The sequence below is a fragment of the Cuculus canorus genome, chromosome 8 (genome assembly GCF_017976375.1).
Source record: "Cuculus canorus isolate bCucCan1 chromosome 8, bCucCan1.pri, whole genome shotgun sequence".
NCBI classification, from domain to species: Eukaryota; Metazoa; Chordata; class Aves; order Cuculiformes; family Cuculidae; genus Cuculus; species Cuculus canorus.
In genome coordinates this window covers 27,324,636-27,339,744 of record NC_071408.1, presented here as the reverse complement: position 1 = coordinate 27,339,744, position 15,109 = coordinate 27,324,636, and the positions used below count along the sequence as shown (strand labels likewise).

At 53.4% G+C, this 15,109-nt stretch overlaps 2 protein-coding genes and 6 non-coding genes across 8 annotated transcripts; 6 read left to right on the top strand and 2 right to left on the bottom strand.

Annotated features, from left to right (window-relative positions):
- Positions 1 to 1,722: 1,722 nt before the first annotated feature.
- LOC128852977 (U5 spliceosomal RNA) lies at positions 1,723 to 1,837 on the bottom strand. The gene has a single exon (XR_008451147.1). It is a non-coding gene; the product is annotated as a U5 spliceosomal RNA (small nuclear RNA).
- A 353-nt stretch (positions 1,838 to 2,190) lies between these two features.
- RPS8 (ribosomal protein S8) lies at positions 2,191 to 7,216 on the top strand. The gene is made up of 6 exons (XM_054073615.1): positions 2,191 to 2,243; positions 3,098 to 3,204; positions 3,572 to 3,671; positions 5,058 to 5,233; positions 6,206 to 6,335; positions 7,050 to 7,216. The coding sequence occupies exons 1-6, from the start codon at positions 2,240 to 2,242 to the stop codon at positions 7,157 to 7,159; spliced, it is 627 nt and encodes a 208-aa protein (XP_053929590.1). The 5' UTR covers positions 2,191 to 2,239; the 3' UTR covers positions 7,160 to 7,216.
- Positions 2,951 to 3,031, top strand: LOC128852965 (small nucleolar RNA SNORD55/SNORD39). Its single transcript, XR_008451135.1, has one exon. It is a non-coding gene; the product is annotated as a small nucleolar RNA SNORD55/SNORD39 (small nucleolar RNA).
- Positions 3,387 to 3,490, top strand: LOC128852968 (small nucleolar RNA SNORD46). Its single transcript, XR_008451138.1, has one exon. It is a non-coding gene; the product is annotated as a small nucleolar RNA SNORD46 (small nucleolar RNA).
- Positions 5,486 to 5,558, top strand: LOC128852966 (small nucleolar RNA SNORD38). Its single transcript, XR_008451136.1, has one exon. It is a non-coding gene; the product is annotated as a small nucleolar RNA SNORD38 (small nucleolar RNA).
- Positions 6,775 to 6,846, top strand: LOC128852967 (small nucleolar RNA SNORD38). Its single transcript, XR_008451137.1, has one exon. It is a non-coding gene; the product is annotated as a small nucleolar RNA SNORD38 (small nucleolar RNA).
- Positions 7,217 to 7,866: 650 nt separating the features above from the next.
- LOC128852975 (small nucleolar RNA SNORA35) lies at positions 7,867 to 7,996 on the top strand. Its single transcript, XR_008451145.1, has one exon. It is a non-coding gene; the product is annotated as a small nucleolar RNA SNORA35 (small nucleolar RNA).
- Positions 7,997 to 10,406: 2,410 nt separating this feature from the next.
- On the bottom strand, positions 10,407 to 14,422 carry BEST4 (bestrophin 4). The gene is made up of 10 exons (XM_054073614.1): positions 14,271 to 14,422; positions 13,632 to 13,726; positions 13,079 to 13,312; positions 12,619 to 12,773; positions 12,452 to 12,529; positions 11,972 to 12,124; positions 11,611 to 11,691; positions 11,148 to 11,302; positions 10,521 to 10,836; positions 10,407 to 10,487 (listed from the first exon to the last, which is right to left on the bottom strand). Exons 1-10 carry the CDS (start codon positions 14,420 to 14,422, stop codon positions 10,407 to 10,409), a joined length of 1,500 nt encoding a protein of 499 aa, XP_053929589.1.
- Positions 14,423 to 15,109: the final 687 nt, after the last annotated feature.

Here is a 15,109-nt window from a genome sequence, read left to right as displayed (position 1 = left end):
GTACCCGGCGTGCCGCGAGGTCTGCCGGGAAACGGAGACGGGCGGGGCGGACTACGACTCCCAGTATGCTCTGCGCGAGACGGCCTACAACCTTAACGCAGAGGGCATGCCGGGTGTTGTAGTTCCGCCCTGCAGCCCCGCTGTGGGACGGTGGGGAAGAGCAGGGCTGATGGTGGTAGATGAAATGCGGCTCCGTTGCCCGGTGTGCGCTGAGCCGATCTCCGCATCAGCGAGAGAGGGTTTATTTATTTAAAGTTTGCGCAAATTCTGGACGTTCAAGGAGGGACAGGCCGTCCGAACTCGGGTGTGAAGCCCCCGATATAAACCCCACAGTTTATGCACAGCAGATAGATAAATATTCATAGAATTCCTAGAAAATCCACTCACGTTGAGGGGGAGGAGATTGAGAGCAGCCCTGAGGAGAAGGACCTGAGGGTCAGGTAAATGAGAAGCTCCACATGTGCGCTTACAGCCCAGAAAAACAAATGTATCCTGGGCTGCACCAAAAGCAGGGCAGGGAGGGGATTCTACCCTCTGCTCCTCTCTCATGAGACCCAGCCTGGAGTCCAGCATCCAGTTCTGGAGTCCTCAGCACAAGAAGGGCATGGACCTGTTGGAACAGATCCAGAGGAGGCCACAAAATGATCAGAGGCCTGGAACACCTCTCCTGTGAAGTGAAGGAAGAAATGATTCGTTATAAGTTGCTAACCAATTATATACTTGAATATTATGTATAGATTTTGTGATTTTAGAACTAAAATTTAGGATTAGCTTGAATAGTAACTTCTAGCTACCGTGTGACTGGATAGTTTTGCTTAAGTGAGGACTTCTAGCAAGGTTGCTCTTAGAAAGAATGTGACTGTATCTAACTAAGCCAGATAACAGGAACTAGGACCAGATGCAATCTTGAAGAGGAGCCCAAGGGATTTAAAAGCATGCACAAGAAGGGGAGTTGAAAAGTTCATCTGTGAGAGAGAACCACAGCCTTTATGGGAGTCTAGGTGGGGCCTCAAGAGGGCTGAGTGGAGAGGGAACATCACCTCCCCTCACTCTGCGGGTCCCACTCCTTTGGATGCAGCCCAGGAGTGGTTTCAATACAGAATGGGGAACGACGTGCTTGAGAGCAGCCCTGCAGAGAAGGAGTTAGGGTGAAGCTTGACATGAGCCGGCAACGTGCACTTACAGCTCAGAAGTCCAACTGTGTCCTGGGCTGCATCAAAAGATGCGTGGCCAGCAGGTTGAGAGAGGTGATTCTGTTCTTCTACGACCTCATCTGGAGTCCCGTGTCCAGTTCTGGAATCCTCAACATAAGAAGGATATGGAGCTGTTGGAACAGGTTCAGAGGAGGGCTACAAAGATGATCAAAGGGCTGGAGCATGTCTGCTAGGATGAGGCTGAGAGTTGTTCAGACCAGAGAAGAGGAGCCTTCAGTACTAAAAAGGGCTACAGGAAAGATGGGGAAGAACTTTCTACAAGCACATAGAGTGATAGGAATGGTTTTAAATTGGAAGGGTAAGATTTAGATTAGGCATCAGGATGAGATTCTTCACGATGAAGCTGGTAAAACACCGCCACAAATTGTTCTGCGGCCGTGAGCAATGCGGCTCAGCGAGAGAGATCTCCTGCTGTAGTAAAACAGAATAAGTAAGAATCATACGCGTAAGACCCTACCGTCATAAAAACTATTTTTATTCAGCTCTGATTTTCAACCAAGAAAGGGATAGCTCCACCGAAATGGAGCCTCAAAAAATTTCTCGACACTCGTAACTGTTCCTCTCCACGGAAATCTTTAGTAAAAGGCGAAAGATTTATACGATCTGAAGAGAAACCAGAGTATACCCTTCAGCCTCCCCGCACAAGTCCCCATTCTCAGTTGTCACTATATAGGACACGGCGACCTACATCCCGACACCAACGCCGACCCTATCGACTTCCCCGATCTTTTCCATCCTGACCCAGTCTCGGGCGTCTCGCAGCCGCTCGAACGGCTGGAGATGACCGGGACCGGCCGTGGTGGCGAGACAGCGATGCACGTTGGGTATGCAAATCAACGGTGATCATATGCAAATGAGGCTCCGTCACCGCCCCGCGTTCCCTCCCTCCCCCAGCGCTGCCGCGTCGCTAAGCAACTGCGCGCGCTCCGCGCCGGCGGCGCGCTGACGTCACTGCCTCGCGAGAGCTCACGGCGCCAAACGGCCCCGTGAGCACAGGCCCCACCTCTTTGCGCCACTGCGGTACCATGGGTGAGTGCGGCCGCTGCTGGGCCCCGCCGCCATCCGCTGCCATCCGCTCGCCGTGCTGCTGCTGGGCGCCCCTGCCCCTCACCGGATGACAGCGGGGGGTCCCCCCCGCCCACATCGCCCGCCATTGGCGGCGGCCGCGGCGGCGCTCAGCTGCTGGCGGGGGTGGGAGGGTGCTAGGCCTAACATGGCGATGGGCGATGGGGGGACGGACGGCCTTGCGCTCCGGCGGGCCCTGAGCGCTGGGATCGCTCGCGGTCTCTGCTGCAGGGGATGAGGTGGGACGGCTTTCGTAGGGGATCCCGCAGAGGTGGGGTGGGGGGGGGACTTTTTGAAAGGTGTAACTGGTTGGCTTTTTGGGGCCCCGGGAGGGGAAGCCCGGGGGAGGTGGTTCCTGCAGGAGACCCGGTGTGCTGGGTGGAAGCAGTGTTGAGTTGGGGTGTTTGTGGTTAATGGGTCCAGCCTACAGGTGGGATGGGGTTTCCTTCCCATAGGGAGGGGACAGACCCAGTTGACAGTGTAGGGTGTTCTCTATATTCTGTGATTCTACGTGGTACCTGGCAACTTGAGATCGGGCACTTTGGATAAAGTGCCAAACACAAGAAGTAGGTTGAGAGGCTGTTTCCCAAAGGGACACCCATCAGGTATGGTGGAGGGAGCCTTCTCTGCTTTGTACTGTGCTGCTGGAAAGGAGGAGGCGAAGGCAGATCTGAGTATCAATGATGAAGTTTCTCTGCTGCATGAGGCTGAGTACTCTGTGCGGATACCAACCTTGGAGAACTGAGGACTCAGATCCGTGCCCTGCGATGGCCAGGTGGGCTCCGTGCTGCTCTCTGACCACACTGCTCTCCATTCAGGTATCTCCAGGGACAACTGGCATAAGCGTCGCAAGACTGGGGGCAAGAGGAAGCCCTACCACAAGAAGAGGAAGTATGAGTTGGGTCGACCTCCTGCCAACACTAAGGTGGGTGTTTTGTGGGGAGTGGTCAGTAGTTCTGTTTTGAAACTAGTGTTGCTGTTGCGTTGTCTTAGAAGTTTAAATATATGCTGGTTTTTGTGGGTGGTTAAATATCTGCTTTTTCTTTGAAAGGTGGTATTTTCCCCTGTGCTTATGGAAAACAGTGATGTATTTTTGCAATAAGAGGCAATTGGAATGATGAAAATTTCACCTTAGGTAGATGCAACAGACCGTTCTGGTCGCTTTCTGTGTCTGCCAATGTTAGGGTTTGTCATAGTTACACTGACCACATTGCCTTTGAGTTTAGGGCTTGTCTGGCCTCCTGCGTAAGCTGTGCAGTGTTTCAGACCCTGGTGTTTGTTTCTGACCGTAGATTGGCCCACGCCGCATTCATACAGTGAGGGTTCGTGGTGGAAATAAGAAGTACCGTGCACTTCGGTTGGATGTCGGCAATTTCTCCTGGGGATCGGAATGTAAGTACATTGTAAGTGTGATGTGTTAGAAGGGAAAATTAATGTGTTGGTCTCCAGTACTGCTGCAGAATAGAGGGATGATGATGCAAGCATGGATTTGTAGGCTGGATTTGAAAGTTGTGGAGCTTGCAGTACTGGGTCTGAAGCGGCATGCATAGTGATGACAACTTTGACCTTATGTGGCCTTAGGAGACTAGGATGTCTGCTAAGTTCACAGTGATTGGAATGTCATAGTTACACTGAGTGACATGCTCGCGTACCATTTTGCTGGGGTGGGGGAACTACAGAGGGGCAGAAAAGTTACATATGAATACTTCTTAGTAAGTGGAACTTTTTCTGTTTATTGATGAACATTTAGTAGAAGTTAAGTGATCCTGTACAAGAAAGAAAGGTGTTGAGGGTTTTCCTGAGAAGGAGTGGCTCTAGGAGAGTGTTAGATTAGCAGGTGCAATTTATTTCATAGTCCTGCTTTAATAAGCAAAAGCGCGAAGCACACTAGCAAGAGAGGAGGCTGTTTTATTTCCCCTGGGCAAGGTGTTTTTTTCTCTGAATTACAAACTGAAGACCATTTAACTTGAGCCTGAGCTGTTTAGTGTTACTCAGCAGGATGGGGAAGCCAGCAGCGAGGGAGGTGGTGTTGGGTAGCTGGTGTGTGAGGGTGAGTGGATGTGCTTTCTTCTCAGTCATACCAAAGCATTGTCCGTCCATGAAAAGTGCTGTATTCCTGGGCAGCATTACAGAACAGAAGGGACTTGAGTGTACCTTGCAGAACAAGGATGGAGGTACACGAGCAAAGAGGAGAAAACCCATCTTGTGCCTTTGCGTACATGGAGTGCTGTGTCTGCAGGGCAGACAGCTGCTTTACAGTCAAATCTGGTAGCTAAAACAAGGCGGGTCTTGAAAGCACCATAGTCCCACTCTTGCTTTACTTATACACTCTTGTCCTATAAAAACGGTTTCTGTTATGCATTGAAGAGCAGTCCCAATCAGCACGGCTTGATTCAGTAGTTTTAGGAAGTACATGCAGGGCTGAGCTCTGTTTGCAGTGTTGGTTGGCATCTGCTGGGGCATCTTCCAATCCAGAAATTAAAGGCAAATGCCTTACTTAGTCTTATCTGAGATGAGTTCCAGGAAGGCCACAGATACCAGTTGTTCATTTGGAGTGAATCAGTTTCCAGGTGTAGGCTTCTGTCCTAGCAACAACTGATGGAAAATAGATTCAGCACTCAGATCTAAGTTAAATTCAGTGCTAGGGAGCTAGGGAAGTTAGAGGACATTTGGTGGGGTGATGAGTGTGAGATAGTTTGAGGATACGTGGGGTGCTGTGGACTGTATACTCAGTTCTCTGATCCCTGTAGGTTTGACTTCATACTCTTCTTTTGAAAGGCTGCACTCGCAAAACCAGAATCATTGATGTCGTCTACAATGCTTCCAACAACGAACTGGTGCGGACAAAGACCCTGGTGAAGAATTGCATTGTTCTCGTTGATAGCACCCCATACCGACAGTGGTATGAAGCCCACTATGCTTTGCCCCTTGGACGCAAGAAGGGGGCCAAACTGGTACGTCTGGGATTGTTGTTGTTTGACTCTCTGCAGAGCACAGTCTGCCCTGCCAGAGACAGTTTGCTATCGGATGCCTGCCACAAAAGGGCTGAGTACGCATCACAGGTTAGCACTGGTTGTCTGGGCTGCATTCCCAACAGTTCCCAGGAGAAGTATGGCTCTGCTAATGAAGTGCTCAGTACCACTGAGTGCTCTCTGAAGGCATTGCACCCATTTAAGCACAAGGACCTGCTTGTTGATCTGTTTGGTCTTCTAATGATGATACTTTTGTCCAGTTCTGCTACTGATGGAAGAGCGATGACATTTTTTGATGCTGAGGAAGACTGTTGTGGGTCAGATCCTTGTGCTGTGGAGTGATTGCTTTGATCAGAAGCTTGTGGATTGCTAACTGAACTTCAGCTTGCTTTTAAGTTGTCTTTAAACTACCCAGACTTGTTGTCTTTAATTTGTTTCAAGATCCAGACCCGAGACAGCTAGAAGGTATTCAAACCACTATGTGTAGCGCTCAGCTTAAGGTGTTTCCTTGCGTGAGAAACAAAGCATTTCTTATCTGAGCGCTGTGCAGATAAGAAGCGTGCGGGGGAGCTTGTACCCTGTCTGCCAGGGCCTGCACCACACCCAAACGCTCTCATGATGTCTGCAGAGAGGAAAAAGGATTCACTATTTTAGAGGGGGATTAGTTAGTTGAGGAAACCTTTGCAATTTCATTTGTCTAAGAGCACCCTTCCCTAAGGCGCTGTGCTTTGTTGTCAGCAGTGACTCTGGTTAGCAACGTTGCATTTCCTGGCCTCAAAAGTGAAGCGTAGCACCTGATTCTGTGAGGTTGAAGCGTTAGTACCTCTGCCACATAAAACTTGGGAAACAGTACAAGGCTGAGGACAGGTCTCTTTTGTATTAGTGGTGACCACCTATGCTACCAGAAGGTGGCTGTATTTTTAACCTTGTCTTTGCTTATGATCTTGTTTTTAGACTCCTGAAGAGGAGGAAATCTTGAACAAGAAGCGTTCAAAGAAGATCCAGAAAAAATACGATGAGCGAAAGAAGAATGCCAAGATTGCAAGTATTCTTGAGGAGCAGTTTCAGCAAGGAAAGCTACTTGGTGAGTCACTGACAGCATCAGTGTGGGTGTAGATAAGGGAGTCAGGGCAGAAACAGGGTGCCAGAACAGATCTTAGTCTTAGAATCACTTAAAATTCTGCTTTAATTGATAAAGCTGACGGCCAGGGGAGAGCAGTGGGTTGTTCTCCATATCTGCAGAGTATCTTTGGGTCTTCAAAGTAACTTTTCTTTTATCTTGTTGGGAGAAGAGCCACTTCTGGCAGGAAGGGTAGATCTCTTTCTGAAACTTTGTTTCGTGTCCCAGTCTGGCTTCTGAGGCTGATCATTCCTGGTTGCCCTTTGAGAAAAATTATGGGGCTTGGAACTTGCAAAATAGGCAGAAACCCATGGGCTGCACTCTGTGTCAAAATAATGTGCTGCAGACATGTAACGGTTTTGACTGGTTTCAAGTTCTGGCAAATAGTTCAGTGTTGTGAAGTCTTCTGGTGATGAGACCTTTGTCCAGTTCTGCTACTGAATTTGAGCGATGACAGTTTGGAGATCTGAAGAGGACTTCATTAGTCAGCAGAGCAGGTTCGAGAGTGGAAACCCTCAGGTGCTGAAGCCAGCACGTTAACTGTGGTGTCTCTGTGGCTGATAACTTGTTCATCAGTGCTTTTGCAGAGAGACCGCATGCAGCGTTTTATTTCAGTTTGTGTCTACCTGGGAGTGGTGAATTATTAAACTTCTTTAACTGGATGGTTTCCTCTTGCAGCCTGCATTGCCTCCAGACCTGGACAGTGTGGCCGAGCCGATGGCTATGTGTTGGAAGGCAAGGAATTGGAGTTCTACTTGAGGAAGATCAAGGCCAGAAAAGGCAAATGAATAAAAACCATTCTGCTGAGAGATAGAATAAACCCAGAAGTGTTCTACAGTAAAGAAGTGGTGTGCTCATTTGTATGTGCGGTGTGAGGGGGCTTGATAGGCTCCTTTGGCCCTAAAATGCAAAGGAAGAAGACCTCTCCTGGAATCCCTGAACACTTTCCTGTCTTCAGGCAGGCTCTGACCCTGCATGCTGTCAAAACATCTCTGGGTTCTAGGACGGTGACTTAATGGACTTACACAGTGTGAAAAGTGTTGTCAGACTTGGTTCATGCAAAAAATTTGCAGTACTGGAAGCATACGAGCAGGAGGAAGTTGGAAACGTCAAAGAGTTCTGGCTCTCTAGGAGCTACTGGGGGGGTGCGGCTGGGCACGCATCTCCCTATTTTTCTGTGGTGTGTTAAATCGAGACGTGCTGCATTTGGGGTGTTGAAGTGAGGGAAGGGGCTCCACTGCCTCCAGAGAGGGAGGGATGTGTTGGGAGCAGCTCTGCAGCTGCAGTGGTGCTTTTCCTAGGCTGTGATTGTGCAGAGCTGGGCTGAAGACTTGTCTCCTACACCTCCAGCCTCTGCAGCTGGTGCCTCCTGCCTCTGCTTTCCAGATCAGACATGCTCACATGGTTCGGGCCAGCAGCCCCTTTTACCTTTGCTTGGTGTTTCCTGCCTGGTTGTAAGATTCCCTTCAGAGTCCAGTCTCACAACCAAGCCTGGCTGCACTGCTCAGTGACCAGCTGGTCCTTCCCTGACCTCCTTGGTCTCACTGTAGTGCAAGATAAACTCCTTCTAGCAGAAGGGTCAGACTTTCATCGTGGTCTGTCCCTTTCGAAAGCTGGGTACAAGCTCCAGCTTTCTGCTCTGTCATTTGTGGTGGGATTAGCAAGCTGTGGTGAACAAAAGCTCTTCTGGATGTTTTGGAGTATGAGATGCCATTCCTTGGGGCTCCTGATTTTAAAGAAGGCAGCAGGATGGATCTTTGCATTGAGTCACCAAATGCTTTGTGTAGGGCAATGTTGGGAGCCCCTCAAAGGGCTATTCTTGGGGCACTGGGGACAGGCCGGACCCACACATCTGGTATCTGCCACCGTGTGCTTACAAAAGCCTCATTTATCCATAGGAGCAGTCTGGTGCGAGGCAGGCTACCTGGCAGAATTTTAGCCTTGAGCTGAAGGAAATGGTCCATCATCCTGCCCCCAGCTCTGGGGGGAGACCTTACGCCTCAAAATGCAAACTGCGCCCCACAAATAGATTGTGCTTGGTGGATGTTCTAGATTTTCCGTGCAGCACTCTCCCCTTCCTGCTTGGCGTGGCAGCAGGAGGTGCCAGCGGGCAGCACAGGGACCTGATTTAGTTCTGGGTGCCCTGGGCAGCACGAGTTCCTCAGGCTTGGAGCCAAGGATGGGTCTGTGCCACAGACAGAGACACCCCAACCACACCAGGAAATGGTACCTGTGGCCACTGCTGTGTGTTGTGGGTGTGCACTCGCGGGCACTGTAAACACCCAGCTGTGCTTCTGGAGTCCCTGGCAGTAGGACTGGGGCTGGGCCGGGCGTTTGCACAAGCACATTCCTTCTCCATAGTGATGTAGGGTAAACTTTCCCTGCTCTCCAGAAACGCCTGCTTTCCAGAGAGGTGAGGTGGAGGCGATAAGGAGCGCTTGGGAGCAATGCGTCACGGCTGCTTCCTCTGAGTGTGTTTTGTTTCTTTTCTCCACGGAGCGCAAACAGGAGTCAGGGTGTTTCTGGGGGACTTTGTACAGATGGAGAAACTGAGGTTTACAGAGGAAGTGTCAGCTCGGGGTGAGAGCAGGAGCTGTAAACCTGTCCCCTGATGAACATGGTTATGGCTAATTCATCAATGCACATCGCTTATAAAGTTAGCGCTCTGGAAAGCACGGCTGCCAGGGGCAATGACCCGTGGGAATGAACCAGCATCTATCCCACACCAGAGCTATGCTATAGGTGTGACATGGGAATGGGATGGTGGCAGCTGGCCAGGGACGAGTGGTACCAGGCTTCCACGCTGGCACATATTTGCAGGACCCTGTGTGGCTCGGCCGCGGGATGTGTGGTTTCTCATCTGGCCCTTGCGTCGCCCTGTGGATGTGCGCAGAGATTTACCTGCCTGGGAGGAGGTAAGCGTGCCGTGCCCTGAGCCAGAAAGAGAGGGGCAGGGGCTGGAGTTAAGCACCACTTTAGTCTCGCTGCGGTTATGAGATGCCAAAGTCTGGTCTAAGGACCTTTCGCATTTCTGCAGAGAGATGAGAGGGCTGAATTTAAAGAAAAACAGCCTTAGTTTTCATACAATGAGCAGCCAGCAGCATAACCTGTGAGGTCGCTCATCATCTTGAGTGCTGCTCCTTGCTGTCGAGTGGCTCTCAGTTCCACACAGTATTAACTTGGAGGTATTTTCATGCTACGTGGTCCAACCCAGAAAATGACCTCATGGTTATGCTTTAACAGGTCCAGCAGTGGCCCAGAGGGCAGCGGAGGAGGAGCAGGGCTGGCTTGCTGGGGCAGACGGGAGCTTTAAAAGAAAAGTAGCTTTGGGAAAAGAGGGCTTACAGGAAAGGGAATTCTTTAATATTTCTGCTAATATTCTCAGGTGAAACGTGTGTCTGAATGCAGAAATCCTGCAGGGGCTGAAAGCATCTTTTTGGTGTTTCTGGCTGTATCACTTGGTCTAATATCCCCCCCCCAAATCACTGGTGTCAGTCTATGGGGCTGTGCCCTTTTTGCCCCAGGAGAACATGCACACTCCTTGATAAAATCCAAACTCGTCTGCCCCTTGGTACTGTCCCTCCTGTCTCACTGCTGGTGATGATTTGCACTGGGAAGGAAGATCCTCAAAGCGGAGATTGGCAATAGCTTTATTAATGTTGAGGGGACATGTCCATCATGGTGTTGGTTTTCTGCAAGACTAATGCCCTCCTCCCAGGCTTCTGGGCTGTCCCCTGTCCCCTCTGTTGGGCCATGGGAGCAAGATGTAAGAGTGGCCAGCTGTAAATCAGTGGCATTGTCACACACATGGGCTGAATCCTGGAGTTTTGGGGCTAACAGCAAGTGTTGAAGGCTGTCTGCCGGATCCCAAACCCACCAGGATCTTCCCATCAACTTGAGGGGACACATCTTGGCTCAGGGCTGGGTGGCAAAAAACCTGGCGATGTCCTTCTGGACAAGGGGGTCTGGTGGGGGGTGTCTGGGGGCAGGGAGCTTTATGGCTGGCGGTGGCACTGCCTTGCAGTGGGGGCAGCCTCAGGGCTCCCAGGCCTCCGGCTGGTCAGCCCTGCTGCTGCTGCTGGACGGTGACTTCACCCGGATCAGTGGCAGCTCCTCCTGTGTTTCTGAGACCTCCGGTGGTTGGGTCACCCCCAGGCGACCACCAGGTGTGGTGGGCTTGCTGGCCTGGCTCTCCTCATCCTCCATCTCCTCATCCTCCTTCTCCTCCTCCTCGATGCGGTCCACCAACTCGGGGTCCTCAGAGCGGTTGGGGTAAGGGGAGGGGAAGCCACCATCTGCCCGAGGACGCCGCAGGTGGGGGTGACCTCGGCTGCCCCGGCCAAAGGTTTTGATACTGATGGCAGGGGATGCGGCGGTGAAGAAGCGGCTGAGCAGAGGTGTCTGGATGCGCGGCATGCTCGGCGAGGCCTCCGCCAGCTGGCTCTGCTCTGTGTCCTCACACATGCTGGGGGAGCATGGCAGGGTGATGGGGACAGGTTGCCATCTCCCACAAGGATGCTCAGCACCACTCACTGCCTCCATCCCCATGCATTTGCAAGCAGGGGAGCAGCTCTAGGAGGCCACATCCCTGCCCCATGGCTTATCCATCACCCAGCGAAGCCCCAAGCCGCACAGGGGTTGAGCAATGGGCTCCCAGGGGGGGCTTTGCTCTCTGCTGGCTGTAATTGGACCCAGGGGAGAAGAGCCTGGTCGTGCTATTGCTACCCTGAAACATTCACCACCTTCTCCAGCCCCAGGGCTGTGCTGTGCACTTACCGCATGTCAAAAGTGGAGCCCAAAAATGAGGGCTTCAAGGTCTCAGCAGCTGTGGCCACGGTGTAGGGGGGCTGAGCTGTGGACTCATTCCAGTATTTGTCCTTCACGGCAGGTGGCAGGTTCTGGTACATGTCATCCACGGAGAGCAGGGACACCTGGGCACGGCAAAGGCAGGGGACAAGGGGTGGCTTTTGAATGCTTTCCTCAGAGGTGAGGGGCTGAGCAGCGGTGCCAGGCTGCTGGGTGTCCCTTGCGTGGTGCTGACCCTCCTGTGGGGAGCAGACACGTGGCAGGACAGGGAAGGAAGGAGCTCTGCTTTCTTGCATGGGAATCTATTTTGGACAAGGGCCTGCGTGGCCAGGAGCAGGGCTGGGGGCTGGCAGGGCACAGATCCCACTGCCAGGATATCCCTGCACCCCAACTGCAGCAGCCCCATGCAGTGGCAGCCTGGGGCAGGACCCACCTGCAGGTTTCTATCTATCAGCTTGTTGGTCTCAAAGTCATCATCGTCTTCTCCGAAAGGGTTAATGATCTGCTCTGCAACCTGGGGAGGGAGAAGGTCAGGTGAGACAGGGGAACAGGGACAGGGAGACCTTCCCACAGGGCTCTCCATCCCTTGGTCTACCCATGGGCCACACAAAACGTGCAGACTTGGAGCTCCATGGTGCTCTAGTGGGCCCAGAAGGTGTGTCCCCAAGGGCAGCTAGCCATGATGCGGCTGATGGCATGCCCTGCGCCAGCTGCCCCATAGCTCAGGGGTGCGCAGGGCTACCTGGCTACTCCCAGCCCATAAAGCAAAGCCCATCTACATGATCATGTCTCACCTTCAGCCAGCCGGCATAGAAGAAGAACTGGAGGAGAGTAGAGAGGGGGACGTACATGTCCAGGTCCCCCTCCTGCCCTGGCTCCAGTGGCTCCAGGAACTGCCGCCCGATGAGGCAGAAGGCGAAGAAAGAGTAGACGGCGATGGTGACCACCTGCCAGAAGTGCGAGTCAGGTAGTGGTGAGGGTGAGAGCCGAGGGGGATGCTTGGCATGGCATAGGAGCAATGACAATGCAAGAGGTTCAACTGGGCACTGATGCTCTTGTGGCCTTAAAGCTAAACCCCACCACCCCATGCTCCTCCATATCCCTGAGGGGCTCTGCCACGTCTGGTACCATATTGAAGGGAGAAGTAAAGTGCTTTTGGGGAGGGGGTGAAGTGTTCCCCATCAGACTGGAGGCTGTAGGGCTCCTCTGCCATTGTGGCTAGGAAGGATCTGAGATCTGGGCTTGGGGGGCCAATGGGGTGTGTTGGTACCCACCTGTGTGTACACCAGGGGGATGCTGATCCAGTCGTAGTGGAACAACATGCTGCACTTGGCCCGGTAGAGATTCAGCTCCTGGGTAGGGAGGACAAGGATGGGTGACCCAAGCTTTGCACAAGCCCACTGTGTTGCCTGGTCCCCCCCTACACCCAGCACCAACTCACGTCCATGAGCAGGCGGAGAGCAACATCGTCTCGGATACGGCCATCCCGCCTGGCCTGGGCTGCCAGGTTGGTGAACCACACGCAGGGGATCCAGTACTTGTTGAAGTCGGAGTAGAGGCTCTCGAACTTCTTGAGCTCATCCTGCGTCATGAAGCCTGTGGCAGGGCAGAGGCTCAGCACCACAGATGGTGCGGGAGAAGCCTTTTGGGGAATGTCCCCAGCAGGAATGCAGGGTTTTACCAGTGAAACTATAGCCCCTGGAGATGAGGACTGAGCAGAGGAGATGTGGGGCTCTTTGGGGGTGAACATCTGTGCAAGGATGCCACCCTGTGTATGGGGCAAGGGATACCTGCAAGGATCCCCGTCCCTCAGCACACCTTCCTGGTTGTGGGGACACGTCTGTGCTCCCCAACTCTCATCCCACATCACAAGCCATCATCCCCAGGGCTTAACTCCTCACCTGCTTCCACCACGTGGTCCATGGTGGGGAAGCGCTTGAGCACCCTGGTGCTGACTGAGCGCAGGATGAGGACCGCTGACAGGTTGGCGTAGCGGATGAGGGTGCGCCGCAGGATCCGGCCCCTCTCGTCCTTGCCATGGACATTGCTGGAGATCACGCACATGAGCTGGTCGGGCAGGGGAATGCTGGTGTACTGGGCCCACCATCGGTTCACAATCAGGGTGACGTAAAAACCTGCACCGAGAGGTAGCACGTGGTGGGGCTCAGCATGACCGGGTTTTGGGCTGAGGTGAGGATAAGCCTATGCCAGGAGAGCTGCCACATTTCCAGGGGTGACAGATTTCTCTGTGGCATCTGCAGGACCAGGGAGCTGCACTCGGTGGGTCTGGGAGCCAAGTGCTATCTCTGGGATGTCAGGCTCCTCCATCCCCCCCCAAGGTGCCCAAGGGATGTTTTGACGTGGGGTCAGAATGGGCTGTGGGGACAACCTTGAGCCACCAGCACTGGGGGAGCATGGGCCCCCAACTCCCAGGTTTGGGGGAGGGACCCATACCTAGGACGAATGACATGGGGATGAGGTCCGTGGAGCGGTTACAGTATTGAGCCACTTTGGTATAGAGGCGCTTCTGCTCCTCTGTCAGTAGCCACCTGCAGGGGACACACAGTGGGGTCAGGGACACGTAATGGGGTCAGGGACACGCAGTGGGATCAGGGACACATAATGGGGTCAGGGACACGCAACAGGGTCAGGGACACGCAGTGGGATCAGGGATATGCAATGGGGTCAGGGACACATGCAGTAGGGTCAGGGACATGCAGTAGGGTCGGGGACACACAAGGGGGTCGGGGACACGCAGTAGGGTCGGGGACACACAAGGGGGTCAGGGACAAGCAGGGGGTTCAGGGACATGCAATGGGGTGAGGGTCACACAGTGGGGTACCCCACATGGGCCAGGTACCCCACAGGGATACACAGTGGGTTTAGGGACAAGTAGTGAGGTCCACCAAAGCCGTTGCCTGATACACCTTCTCCTTGTCCTCCCCTGCCCACTCCCATCCTCCCCGCAGGAGTCCCTTTGGCTCCTTCTCTTCCTGCAGGGACCCCAGTCCCTGCCCAAAGCGGCATCTTTGCACATCCCAATGGGTCAGCAGGAAGGAACACAACCAGCAGTAACACACTGACCCCGCTCACCGGTAGAGAAGGCTGAGCATGGCGTATAACACCACAAAGACGATGAACTCCTTGTACAGCAGCTTGTAGATGCTGCCTTTCCAGCGGAAGAGCAACTTGGAGAAGCCCCCAAAACGAGAGTCGGCGACTTTCAGTGTGTAGGAGACAGTCATCGCGGCTCAGCCCCACACCTTGGTGGAAAAATCCTTCTCTCACTGGCTGCTGGCTACACTGAGGAGAACTGGGGGTCCTGCTGTTGTCCAGGCTGCAGGACCTGAGGATGTGCACTTGCTCCCACGCCGAGAACGACAGCCCGTGAGCAGTATTGCCCGTGCAGCCACTCTGCCCTTCCCACACCTCTTCTTCTCTCTGGCTGCACCCACCTATCCCACTGGTGCCTCTTCCCACTAAATACCCCAGCATGGGCCTGAACAGCCGAGCCCTTCCTGTGATGGATTGGGGCTGTCAGAGACAGGGAACAGGGAACTCCAGGTCGGTCACACCTCCTGCCACCAGCCCAGGCCGGAGGTTTCAGTGGGGGCAGAGGGTGCCAGAGCTGGGGCCGGGCAGGGCCCCGTGGGGCCATTTGGGTCATTCTCCTTTGTTGCCACAGCAGATGAATTTAGGTCCTGTGAGAAGAAGGGAAGGGATGGAGAGTTGCATCGCTGCTCACATGCCTGGGAACAGGACCTTGGGGTGCGCAGGCGGAGCTGGCACCCAGGCAGGGCTGTGGGATACTTCTGGAGCACAGGTGAAAAACGTGCCCATCGCAATCCGTGTCCTCACCGCCAGCAACAGGCAGTGCCTAGAACCCTGGGCTGGGCTGCAGCCCCTGAGGACGGCTGGCTGTCCTGCCTCCA